At 38.4% G+C, this 14,132-nt stretch overlaps 2 protein-coding genes across 2 annotated transcripts in view; both read right to left on the reverse strand.

Annotated features, from left to right (window-relative positions):
• The window catches only part of LOC143931008 (mannose-binding protein C-like), a 285,028-nt gene that overhangs the window by 105,789 nt on the left and 165,107 nt on the right, over positions 1-14,132 (reverse strand). The window lies entirely within an intron of this gene.
• The window catches only part of LOC143931007 (mannose-binding protein A-like), a 32,251-nt gene that overhangs the window by 15,222 nt on the left and 2,897 nt on the right, over positions 1-14,132 (reverse strand). The window contains exons 2-3 of the mRNA XM_077455725.1: positions 8,206-8,397; positions 1,541-1,666 (exon numbers count right to left, since the gene is read on the reverse strand). Of these exons, the coding sequence (XP_077311851.1) occupies positions 1,541-1,666; positions 8,206-8,389 (310 nt within the window). The 5' untranslated portion in view covers positions 8,390-8,397. The remainder of the gene's footprint in view (positions 1-1,540; positions 1,667-8,205; positions 8,398-14,132) is intronic.

A 14,132-nucleotide genomic window follows, 5' to 3' on the forward strand; every position in this document is an offset into this window, starting at 1 on the left:
TATATATATATATATGTATATATATATATATATATAACCATAAAATGTGTTCTGAACTGGACTAAAACCCACAGCTTAAACAATATGAGCCTGTCACTCTCACCACTATGCTATCACTTAAAGATTTTTAATTAGTGCTTTTTATGTTTCATATGAGATTAATTCTCAGTGAAACCACTGTACTAGTCCAGACAAGTAATTGCTATGATCGATCTGTTCTGAAATTGTGACCTGCCCCCGGAGGAAACTGAAGATGACCCCCTGATACTCCCATCTGATCGCCCTAATATATATACTGTTTTTTCTTCTAAATCTCTACTCTCTAATTTATAGTAGCCAGCATATACTACAACTTTGTGTGCTCAATATATCAGTGTGTCTTTGTTAATATACCTTGAAATCAATTTTGATATATTGATAAAATACAATTTAAGCCCTCGCTATCTCATATTTAAAAAAATATAAACACATACACTGTCACCTGTATTAGAACCCTTGTCTTCATCCTATATAAGCCTGCTGCTCTAAAGCTGGTTGAGCTTGCTTTTATGTTTAATATGAGGTTAATTGTTGGTGAAGCAACTCTGTTAGTTCAGACAAGTAATTGCCATTATCAATCCGTTATGATAATAAAACACATTGTCCTGCTGCCTTCTAGCCATTCACAATTCCCTCATGTAGGGACAATAGTGCAATGTTTCCTACAAGTTGGGGTGCAGAGCTGTACCGGCCATTGTTTTCTGTTATCTATGGAAGCTTTGTCTCCCCACTCATACACAATACACACCTTTCCAGCATGGCTCTTTTTGTTGGAGCAGATGACAGAGAAGAAGGGTAAGACAGCAAAAATAGGAAACTAATAATACAGTAGAGGAACCAGAGAACCCAGCACTGCCTGCTTCCCTATACTGTGTGCTGTAACTAAGATACATTTACATATCCATATATAGAACAGAAGACATGTATGTCTGCAGAATGATGGTCTGTGGGTGTTACTACATTATTGCTCATTGGTCCTAAACTCTTCTTAATAGAGACTACTATATTTATAAACTCAGAATTCTGACTTTGAATCTCAGAATTCTGACTTTCAAACTCAGAATTCTGACTTTGAATCTCAGAATTCTGACTCTGAATCTCAGAATTCTGACTTTTAAACTCAGAATTCTGACTTTCAAACTCAGAATTCTGACTTTTAATCTCAGAATTCTGACTTTGAATCTCAGAATTCTGACTTTTAATCTCAGAATTCTGACTTTCAAACTCAGTATTCGGACTTTTAATCTCAGAATTCTGACTTTCAAACTCAGAATTCTGACTTTTAATCTCAGAATTCTGACTTTCAAACTCAGAATTCAGAATTTTTTTTTTTTTTCAAAAACATAATTCTGTATTTTTTTTTTGATGGTCCCATTGCTCTTCCATATTATTTCACATAAACACTCATGATCTAGATATTTTATGCAATCCAACCTTAATATCTTCAAATAAATGATTTGTAGACGCAACTATGTGCTCTCATAGATGGCTTTCTCTTTACCTGCATTTGCACTGTCTCCTCTTTCTCCTTTTGCTCCTGATGGCCCCTGTTCTCCTCTTGGTCCAGGTGGTCCAGCAACCCCTGCAGGTCCCTGTGATCCTGGAAGTCCCTGTGGTCCTGCTGGCCCTGGTTAATCAAGTCAATGCATTAACTGACAGAATTTATGTTTTCAATAATAAAACACACAGATATAGGTATATTGAAGAACACCCCTGGTTCTGTGTGCACCAGAACTTGCGAACAGGAAAAAAAATTGTGCAAACACCGTTAAAGTCTATGGAACACAAACATGAAAACTCAAAAGTGCTCATTTTAACCACTTCAGCCACAGAAGGTTTTACCCCCTTCCTGGCCCGAACACTTTTTACAATTTGGCACTGCGCTGCTTTAACTGGTAATTGCGCGGTCATGCATTGCGGTACCCAAACAAATTGTGCTTCCTTTTTTTCCCACAAATAGAGCTTTCTTTTGGTGGTATTTGATCACCTCTGCAGGTTTTATTTTCTGCGATATGAATGAAAAAAAAAACAAATATTTTGAATAAAAAAAAGATATTTTCTTCTTTTTGTTATAAAAAAATCCAATAAACTCAATTTTAGTCATACATTTAGGCCAAAATGTATTCAACCACTTTGGAAAAAGAAATGTCAATAAGCGCAAAAGTTATAACGTCTACCAACTAGGGTACATTTTCTGGAATTTACGCAGCTTTTAGTTTTTGACTGCCTATCTCATTTCTTGAGGTGCTAAAATGGCAGGGCAGTACAACCCCTCACCCCCCAAATGACCTCATTTTGAAAAGTAGACACCCCAAGGAGATTGCTGAGAGGCATGTTGAGCCCATTGATTTTTTTTTTTTTGTCACAAGTGATTGAATAATGACAAAAAAAAAGTTTTTTTTACAAAAAGTTGTCACTAAATGATATATTGCTCACACATGCCGTGGTTATATGTGGAATTGCACCCCAAAATACATTTTGATACTTCTCCTAAGTATGGGGATACCTCATGTGGGAGACTTTTTGGGAGCCTAGCCACGTACAGGACCCCAAAAAGCAAGCACCATCTTCAGGATTTCTAAGGGATTACACTTTTTATTTCAGTCCTCACTACCTATCACAATTTCGCAGGCCATGAAATGTCAAGATAGCACAAAACCCCCCGAAATGACCCCATTTTGGAAAGTAAACACCCCAAGCTATTTGCTAAGAGGCATGTTGAGTATTTTGCAGATGTCGCTTTTTGTCACAAAGTTTGGAAAGTTTAAAAAAGGAAATAAATAAATGTTTCTTTTCTTTGTTCATTTTCAAAAATAAATGAGAGTTGCAAAATACTCACCATGCCTCTTAGTAAATACCTTGGGTGTCGACTTTTCCAAAATGAGGTCATTTGCCCCTCTGAAGGCGGTGATTGGTTTTTGGGGTCCTGAACACGGCTAAGCTCTCAAAAAGTCTCACACATGTGGTATCCACATATTCAGGAGAACAGAAAAATGTATTTTGGGGTGTAATGCCACATATTAGACATATGCGGAAATTCGTACATTCAGGAGGATCTGAAATACAAATTTTTATGCATACCAATTTTGTACGAAATATGAAATTTAGTTTACAAACTTTGGATCCAAATTCCATTACAAAAGAATCGGACAGAATGTTCATTAATTATGATTATTCATTATGATGAAGTTAAAAAACCCAGGAAGTCAGCACAGCACAGGGATGGTGGGAGCCCCTCATAATGATAAATTCATCATAACAAACATTCGTAATTGTTACAAAAAGTTAACAAAACTAAAAGTTAAAAGTCCAGGAAGTCAGCACAAGGATGGTGGGAGCCCCTCATAATGATAAATTCATCATAACGAAAATTTGTATTTCATATGAATCTGAATTGAATTTTAGACACGAATTACGAATACAAATTGATTTTAATATGAAACAGAATGGAACGAAACAAATTTATTGACCGCGCACATGTCTACCACATATGCATATGGCATGTTTGAGCGATATATCATTTAGTGACAACTTCGTGCAAAAAAAAAAGTTTGTAATTTTCTGGAAACTTGTGGCAAAATATAAAATATTCCATGGAATCAACATGCCTATCAGCAAATAGCTTGGGGTGTCTACTTTCCAAAAAGGGCTCATTTGGGGGGAGTTGAAATGTCCTGGCATTTTATGCACAACAGAGAAGCTTATGTTGCGCATCCCCCACTCGTCTAACCCCTTGAACACAAAGCCCTTTCTGATACTTTTTGTTTACATGAAAAACATTTTTTTTTTAGCTGGAAAATTACTTTGAACTCCCAAACATTATATATATTTTTTTTAAAGCAAAGGCCCTACAGCGTAAGATGGTGGGTTATGAAAATTTGTTTTTTACACAGTATTTGTGCATCGATTTTTCAAACGCAATTTTTTAATTAAATTTTAAAGCACACTATATTGACCAAATGTTTGATGAAATAAAAAGTATCATCTTATGCCAAGTACATGGATACCAAACATAACATGTTTTAAAATTGTGCACAAATGTGCATTGGCGATTAACTACATACATTTTTAAAAGCCTTTAAAGCCTTTAAATCCTTTACAGGTTACCACTTTAGATTTACAGAGGAAGTCTACTGCTAAAATTACTGCCTTCAATCTGACCTTCACGGTGATACCTCACATGTATGGTGCAATTGCTGTTTACATATGACACCAGACCAACGCTTGCATTCGCCTTTGCGCATGAGTACGGGGGGACAGGGGTGCTTTCTTTTTTTTTAAACTGTTTCTTTCATTTTTTTATTTATTATCATTTTTATTGTTATCTCAGGGAATGTAAATATCCCCTATGATAGCAATAGGTAAAGGTACCCTTTTTTGAAAAAAATTGCGGTCTTGGTGTGATAAAATGCTTTCCCAATTTCCCAGTGGCACTGTTTATATCCGGCGAAAGTCATGAAATTCTTGTAGCTTACGGTTTCTTAGGCCATAGAGATGATTGGCCTAATTAGCCACTAGGATTGCTTTTACATGAAAGCCAACCACTGGCTGAAAAGAATGATACCAAGATGATAACTAAACCTGCAGGCATCATTCTGTTATAATAAGTCCAGCAACATACCAATACGTTGTTTGGAATATATTGTAATGTTCTTTTTTTCATGCAGCCTGTGAGCTTTATGAAAAAAAGAGATTGTTCGGTGGGTATGCCCACCATTAGAATACTGCCCTTCATCCACTAACTTCTAATGATGGGCATACATGCACCATTTTTTTTTTTTTTTTTAACTGTTGTGATGAAATCACCTCCTACAGCAATGGAGTCACTGATTTACATATCACGAGAGCAAACGCTGTTGCTGTCAAGATGAATAAATCAGTGTTGCAGCTGAATGGCGTACCTGAAAAGCAAACAATGGTAACGATAAAACATTAACTCAACTAAAACAACTTGATTTTTTAACGCAATCTGTGCCTAAAAAATATATGCTGAAAAATTGGGGGCAATCCACTCCTAATGTTAGGAGCAAATCGCTTCTCTACCCCTGCCCCCATGCTTCGTATATATGCTCTTTTTTTTGCTCAAACTTGTCTTGCATACACACGGTCACACAAATGTTGTCGGAAATTCTGAACGCCAAGAACGTGGTGACATACAACACGTACTGTACAATGAGCCGAGAAATATTAAGTTCAATAGCCAGTGCAGCTCTTATGCTTGATTCCGAACATGCGTGGATTTTTGTGGGTTGGAGTTGTGTACACACGCTCAGAATTTCCGACAAAAAGTTGGAAAATTTGAGAACCTGCTCTCAAACATTTGTTGGTGGAAATTCCAACAACAGATATTTGTATGAAGCATACACACGGTTGGACTTTCAGACAATAAGCTCACATTGAACATTTGTTGTCGGAAAATCCTATTATGTGTATATGGCCCAGAAGACATACCATACCTGCAAAGCAAATACAATAAAAAATAGCAAAAATAAAACATTACAGTTCTAAAATACAGTAACAATAGAGATAGAACAATAGAGATAGAACAATAGAGAGCGAACAATAGAGCGGCCAATAGAGAGCGAGCATAAGAGAGAGAACAATAGAGAAGAAAAATAAAACCACTATTTTTTATTTTTTTTATTTTTTCTGTGTGTGTTTTTTTATTGCACTTTTATATAAACTATAAACTCTAAACTTTCCAGATTAGGGTCTCTCAAAATCTTTCGAGACCCTGTGTAAGTGTGCCCTAGGACTGTGCAATGCTGTACCCTATGCTAATACTCCCCTAGTGTGTGGTAGCATTCAAAACATTCACCAATCCAAAGACCAGGTTGGTCAGGACAGGAGGGACAATAAAAGCATCTGTCACGCCTATATACATGCTTTCTACAGACATGACATCTTATTTGGGGTGATCATTGGTTAAGGGTACCAGGAAGGACATCCGGGAAAATGCCTCCCATGCAGCCATCTCACTGTATTTGGTTTGGGAAGTTGGGCCACAGCACCATCTGGAAACAGAAGGGCTGTGATGTTCTCTTCCTGGAATTTAAGGAAGGATCCAGTTCATCCTGAAGCTTTGTATAGCACATAAGCATTCAGCAGAGCCAATTGGAATAAATATACAGACACTTTTTTATACCAGTATCTGGCCTTATGGGCTATTAGGTATGGCGCCAACAACTGCTCGTTGAGGTCCACCCCTCCCATATTAGGGTTATATTCGTGGACACAGAGGGGTTTCTCCATGACACCAGTCGCCGTTTGAATTTGGACCGTTGTGTCTGCGTGAAGGGAGGACAGAAAGAAAACATTCTTATTATCCCTCCACTTCACAGCGAGCAAATTATTACATCTCAAGCAAGCTCCCTCCCCCAGCCTAAGACGGGTAATATACAAGCCACTGGGGTAAGCCCCGGCGATTAGATCGCACAATGTCACATGCCTCAATTCCATGATAAAACAAGTGACTAAAAAGTGTCACGCTTGTGTAATAATTGTCCACATAAGAGCGGTACCCCTTTCCGAATAAGGGTGACATTAAGTCCCACACAATCTTATCAGTGCTACCTATGTGGTCTGGGCAGTTCTCTGGCTCTACGTAACTCTTCCCTCATTAACCATAAAACTATATGTATAGCCTGATGCCCTGGTACAGAGCTTATACATCTTGACCCCATATCTGGCACACTTGCTGGGAAGATACTGTTTGAATGACAAGCGCACCAGAAAACATAATCAGGGACTTATCAATGTAGACAACTTGATCAGGAGTAAACAAGGCTGCAAACTGCTGGTTGATCTGCTCGTATCGTATCCTGATCATGCAAGAACACAGGCATATGGTGAATTGGGTCAGTGCACTAATATGACCGCAACTCACTTTTTTTAGTTATGCCCATGAGGAGGGATAGGCCAAGGAAAGTCCTAAAGTCAGAGACCATAATAGGTCTCCAATCTCTGGCAAGGGTCAACTGGAGATTAGCGGTGATGAATTGAGCAGCATACAAATTGCTTTGGTCGACAAAAGATCTATAGAGCTCTTCCGTGAAAAACAGCAAATAAAAATCAAGTGACGTAAAATCAACTCGTTCCACCTGAATTCTGGGTTGGACAGTGAATGGGGAAAGTACAGGTGCTGCAGAAGTGGTGGACTCCCAATTCAGATTGGCAAATGCAGCAGGAAGGGCACTATGGGCTTGACAGGCTTGTCTTTGTCTTCTTGGTGGCTGCGGGACACTAGTTGTGCTAGCCACCTTACCACCTTGAACTGCACTTATGGGCCTTGCCACGTCACCACCTGTTTACTGCAGTGCTGGATGTACGACCAGGATGTACTAGGCTGCTGATGCTTGCCAGTTCACTAGTACTGGCTCTCTGCTCCATACGAAAGCCCTGTGGTTCTTGCACCTCACCAACAGCAGAAGAGGGTTGGGTACGCCTGACCTTGGCAGGGACCACTACTCCTTCGTCAGAGCTATTTGTCTGTGTGCTGCTGCTGTCTACAGGTTTGTATTCTGTGCCTGAATCTGACAGATGGGTGACTTCCTCATGTAGGACTCTTTTCTAGTGTACCTTCGAATGGACATTTTGGCCTCTAAATTTACTGGTACAACTAGTGAGACTCACAGGATAAAAGAGCACCTGGCTGTCAGTGACTGCTTCAAACGCTACCAAAAAAACTGTTAGCATTCGCAGGGAACAGGCCTGACATCTTGCGAATGCTGCAGTTATGTGTTTAGTGTTTTGTAAACGACAGTGATCGATTGATACTCCAATCGAAACAATGAATCCTAATCAAGCTGCTCCACAAAAACTCACCTAGAGATACTTTATGGTCCTGGAAGTAGCTGTTCTATAGACATGGAGATGGCTGCTCTATGGACCAAGAGGTGGTTGCTCCAAGGGTCTGGAGGTGTTGTCTAAATGGACATGGAGGTGAATGTTCTATGGACTGGGAAGTGACTGCTCTATGAACCTGGATGTGGCATTACTATGTTCCCGGAAGTAACTGCTCTGTGAACTTAGAAATTTCAATGGATCAATGGATCTAGTGGTAGCTGCTTTATAGCCCTGGAGATGGCTCGAACAATTTGCAGCTTCTTTATAAACTTGCCTCATACAGTTTAAGCATTTGACAGCATTAAAATATGTTTTTCATACCTGTTTCTCCCTTTTCCCCTCTTTCTCCATTTGTTCCATTTTTGCCATTCTTTCCAGGAGCTCCACATGTGATAATAGAGTAGGCATTCTCACTTGAGTCATAGCACACTTGTGTGGCTGGTGTCACTAAAGCTACATGAAGCAAAAGAACACCAAGCACCTTCACAATCTGTATATTCCACATTTTTTAGTCTGTAGAGGAGAAAGAAATTTTTTTGTCACTGACCGCCAAAAAAAACTTCAAAACACAATATTATCTGCAGACAAGCAAACTAATTGCACATGGCTCCCGTATTAAAAAAGAGGAACAGAAAGAGATTGAAGATCTATTAGATAGAATTCATAAACTTGAAGTCAAACATAAGATACACTTTCGATTTCGTAGATGCCCAAGAATTGGAGACCCTGCGAATAAATCTGTCACAGTGTCTGGATCAAAAGACTAAAGATAGGTATAGATATTTTGCCCATTGTTTTTATGAGCAGGGAAATAAGTGTGGCAACGCAACTAAAAAAACAATAAGAATCTCACCACATTCATTCTCTGTTGGTAAATAAAAAACAAGTAGTAGATACTCAATTAATAGCGGCAGAATTCCACCATTTTTATACATCTTTATATAATGTTTCCTCTCCTTCTTTGAATGCTGCAATGACTGTGTTGCCATCTGCAGGCTTGGAAGAAATGGAATGTCCAATTACTACAGAGGGATTGGGTAATAGTAATAGCTACATTACCATTAGGTAAGAGCCCTGGGCCGGATGGCTTCACAAATGTATATTATAAAAAATTCCTTTCAACTTTGATACATCCTCTTTGCAATTATCGTAACTCTATCACTGCTTCAAACCCGCTGTCCTCAGAAGCTGTACTGGTCCATGAAAAGAAAATTGAGTAGAATTGGTGCTATACCTTTAAATCAATAATAAGTTTCAACTTACAAAGTCCTATAACCATTGGTGCTGTAAAATTGCTGCTAAGTGAAATATTTAGAAATTATTAATATATGCATGCCGTTTATTGCAAGGTCCCCTTACTAATATAAATTTCAAGTGCACCTTCTGAAAGAAAAAAAAATATATATATATGTGCAATTCTAAACGTTATAAGCCATTAATCAACATTTATAACCCATGCCAGTGATTGTGGCAAAAAAATATAATAAAAAATTAACAAACAGGGGAATTGTAATGTGCAAAAAGTTCAAATCTTCCAATTTCCTTTCCTATACTGTAAGTGTGGAAATATAGACAGATGCTTTATATTATGCAAAACAATTCACGGCCAAAGTTTTTATTTCCAAGTGGTGACATGTGCAAATTCCAGAACAACTGGTCCATGTTGTGGTCCTTCCAAAATCTGGGAAGGATCTACAACAATGTGCCAACTATAGGCCCATATCCCTTCTTAATTCAGATACTAAAATCTTTTCTAAAATATTGGCCCTTTGATTACAGGAGCATGTGGTGAAATTAATTCATCAGGATCAGACTGGCTTTATAAAGAATCGAGAAGCTAGAGATAACACAATTCAAGTTCTTCATATTCTTCACTAGGCTCAAAATGGACCTAAACAAACTCCACGAGCGGTAATATCAATGGATGCTGAGAAAGCATTTGATAGAGTAAATTGCAATCCCACAAAGCTTTTTTAAACGTATGCGCAGAGCCTTTCAGACTTTTGTATGGAATGACAAACATCTTAGACTGGCTTATGATATACTGCGCAGACCTAAGTGGGAGGGAGGGGTCGGGCTTCTTGATATCACTCTATACTATAAGGCCATGTTTCTAGTACGTGTCCTAAATTGGTGTCATGACACAACAAATAAAATATGAGTCTCTTTGGAGAAAACAATGGCAGGTAGGAACTTGACAGGGGCACCTTGGATTCCAAGAGTGTCAAGGGGTCTTTCAGAATGGGCATCTCCCTTAACGTTGACATCCAGTTCGCATTGTGCGCTATACAAGTATTTCATTCAATGAATATAATTGTCAAACTGGCCCCACAGACATCTCCTTTGGCCCCCACGGGGATATATCCTTGGTTCTCCCCAGGGGAAGAACTTAGAACACTGGGAGTATGGGGTACAGATGGGAATACAATGTTTGCCCCAAGGGGTAAATTGACCCCTCTAGGAGCTGACATCATCTCTTGGGAGATCTAGAATAAGATCTTTAAGCTCGTTAACTGCATTTGAAGTGTTATGTTTTTATATCTCAGAATCTGGACGCCTATTAGCTCAAATGTATAGACTGGTCCTTAGTGGGCAATACACCTCAACTCCATATTTTATTAGAGAATGGGGGAGAGAGCTGGGGTGTCATTTCGCATCTTTACAACTTAAGAGATTGATTAAAAGGACCCAAGCATCCTCTATAAGTTCCCAAATTCAGGAGATGTCATATAAATTCTTAAACAGATGGTATCAGACTCCTATGCCTAGCACAGATATACGTGACAAGAGATGATCGCTGCTGGAGAGGTTGTGGACAACGGGGCACATACATCCATATATGGTGTACGTGCCCCAAGATTAAACCGATTTGGGAACCAATTGCACCATGGATTAAACAACTGAGAATTAGACCCATAGAAGTTACTCCTTTACATTTTCTGTTTCATGGGATGCCATGTTCTAAAAAGTTCTATAAAAAAGCATTACACCTTATCTGTTTAATGCAGCAAAAGCATTAATACCAAGGCTCTGGAAGCAGGAGAGAGCCCCCACCTTGATGCAATGGAAAAAGGAGGTTAATGCAATAATGGAGGTGGAATGATGGTTATTTACAGTTAAGGATCAAAAGGATAAGTTTAAAGATATATGGGCAGGTTGGATGTATTACTCAAGAGAAATATCAGCTGACTAGGGTTACTGGTGATCCCCTTATATTGGTTAAAGTATATATAGCAGTAGATTTTCCCCTTAGGTGCACCTGTTATTAGTTAATGGTTATTTATTTTAGTATGAGAAACCCCACATGGGAAAGGTTTTTTTTTTTTTTACAACCAGTTGATGGAACAGATATGAGAGAATTTTCACTGCACATTTGAAGAATTGTAGATGAACAGTGTTCATCCCTAATTATAAAACATTTTTATTTATTTTTTATGCACATATGAGGAAATGGAACGGGGCATCCCTAAATTAAATTTGTTTTATTTCTCCTTCCTTCTTTTGTTGCTGTCTTTCTCTTTTTCACACCCTCTTTCAATGAAGAGAGGCAAGATTTAATGCTAGGAAGGTTTTTGGGTTTTGTTTTTTTTGTATTTTTTTTGTATTTATTTATTTTATTTATGCTATGTGTTAATTGTATATAAATATAAGTAGAAAAAACAAGGTATTTATACACATTAAAATGTGTACAATGTAGATAAAAAAAAGGAATATATGTTGATATATTTTAATGTTCTCCCAATTGGAGATGTTTATTATAGCACTTTGATTCATTAAAAATATATATAAAAAAAAAAATCTTCATACTGGTTTCTCCCTTTTCCCCCTCTTTTTCCATCTGTCTCATTTCTTCAATTCTTTTCAGAAGCTCCACATGTGATAATAGAGTAGGCATTCTCATTTGAGTCATAGCATACTTGTGTGGCTGGTGTCTTTAATAGAGATGGGCTGAACGAACCCCTTTTCTGTTCACACCAGAACTTTCAAACACCAGGAAAGTTCGGACCAGAATAACAACCTCCATTAAAGTCAATGTGACCCGAACGTCAAAAATCAAAAGTGCTCATTTTAAAGGCTTATATGCAAGTAATTGGGCATACAATGGTTATAGGGGTCTGGGTCCTGCCCTGAGGGACATGTATCAATAAAAAAAGTTTGTGAAAAAAGTAATTTTTAAATGAGCAGTGATTTTTTGATTTTTAAAGTGAAAGCATAAAAATGAAAAACTCCTTCCAATATAGTGCCTGGGAGTCCCCTTAGTCTACCTGTAACGTGGCACATCTGTACCATGTCTAGAATCTGCTGCAGCAATAATTGCATTTATGAAGCCAAAAAAATATTATTTTGCTCAGCAACAGCTGGGGAGCCAGTGTGCATGATGAGGCCACAATGAAGTGCACTGGGAACAAGAGAGATTAGAGATTTTTTTGATACATTCTGGTGTCACAGTAACAGGTGTGTAAAAATTGGTCTTTGGGTGTCTGTGGCACCTTATACAGGTACTCTTGATGAAAGGAAGAATTGGCCTTGCTGTAAAAAATCGCAATTCTATGCACCTGTCAAACAGGTGCCGAAAAATTGGTCTTTGGGTGTCAGTGGTGCCTTCCCACCATAACCCTATAGAGGTACTCTTGATGAAAGCAAGAATTGGTCTTGCTTAAAAAAAGTTGCAATGATAGGCATTTGTCAAACAGGTGCAGAAAAATTACTCTTTGGGTGTTAATTGTGCCCATGAAACCTATACCAAAAACATTCTACCAGATGAAATGATTGACCACCCTCAAAGCTAGGCAGTCTCAAAGTCCTGCAGAGATTCCACATCCCAAAAAGACTTAATCAGTGACATCGGCATCAGAGGCTTCATAGCTGGTAATCCAGGACTGATTCATTTTTTATAAAAGTCAAACGGTCCACGGAGTCTGTGGACAGACACGTTCTATGACCAGTAACAAAACCTCCTGCAGCACTGAATGCCCATTCTGAAAGCACGTTGGGCAGTCCAACAACTCATTAGAAAAAGTAAAGTACTAATGCGCTATCTAGAAAATGCTTGACAGTCAATATTAAAAGCTAAAAATATATAAAAAAATATATAAAAATAATATTTTCATATAAAGTGCTTGGTGGAAAGTGGAAAGCAGCTGGACTTCTATAGTGTTACCGGCACCAATAAATCTGTGTATAAATAATGAAGTAGCGCTAACAAAAACAAAAACAAGTGCAAATGTGCTTAGAAATACACTTATTCCTCCTGAAATTGTGCCTTAGCACAAACAATTATAGTGATAAATAAAACGTTCAAAACATGAATAAGTCTGATCCAGTGAATAAAGTGCAATAAAATCCAGTGAATAAAGTGCATCACATCTTCCTATTATTATTCAATTAATTAGATTAAAATTGACCATATTTCAATATTTAAAGTGCATCAATAATCAGTCTAAAAAAATGTTCCCATCAAAAAGTGCATCCAAAAAGTAGTTTGACAATTCAAGGAAATGTTCAGTCTCTTAATTCTATGTGATCAAGCAGAGATGAGGGGGACAGGGACGAATAAGGGAGTCCAATCTAAAATACTGCTATGAATATATTCAGGATCCTCTGCCAGTTGTACCAGCCTCTCACCTTCAAGGAAGACCCCCACGGGTCAAATGGTGCATCAATGGACAACAGTGTGGTCACTTTCTCCTCCTTGATGGCTCCAGAAACAGAAGAAATGATGCCCTGCCTAATGACTGACCACCATGTCCACCTTTGCTTGTGGACACATTTTTTGCTGGCCCCCTTACTGTGCCAAGGGAGCATCTGCCTCATTTATAACATCTGCTAATGATGAAACGCGTCTGTAGGAAAGCACGTAGTGACATTACCACTCAATCTTACTAGGAGGATGGGCTCTGTGTGTTTGTGCCGGCTGGCATCTTTTTAATATGCATGCAATCTTCTACTTAAATGTAAGAGCATTACCTGGCTTTTTAATTAATGCAATTGCCGCAGTATCACGCTATGGTCAGTTTGCTTTCTTTTGGGGCATCAATTTGAGTATAGGAGAGGAAGTGATCTGTATGATCCAGCCCACCGGCACCAGTGTTGACATCCGCAAGCTAAAGGCCTTGGCTGGGTTATAGCCATCTGCCCTTTATGCTTGCCATCTGGTAAGCAGATATCAGTTACAGTGGTTGGGCACTCTCTGGTCTGTGTGTATACACTGTGGTGACATCAAGATTTACAAGTGTTTCATATGGACT

Source organism: Lithobates pipiens, unplaced genomic scaffold (genome assembly GCF_037356315.1).
Source record: "Lithobates pipiens isolate NorthernLeopardFrog02 unplaced genomic scaffold, aLitPip1_a1.2 Scaffold_25, whole genome shotgun sequence".
NCBI lineage: Eukaryota > Metazoa > Chordata > Amphibia > Anura > Ranidae > Lithobates > Lithobates pipiens.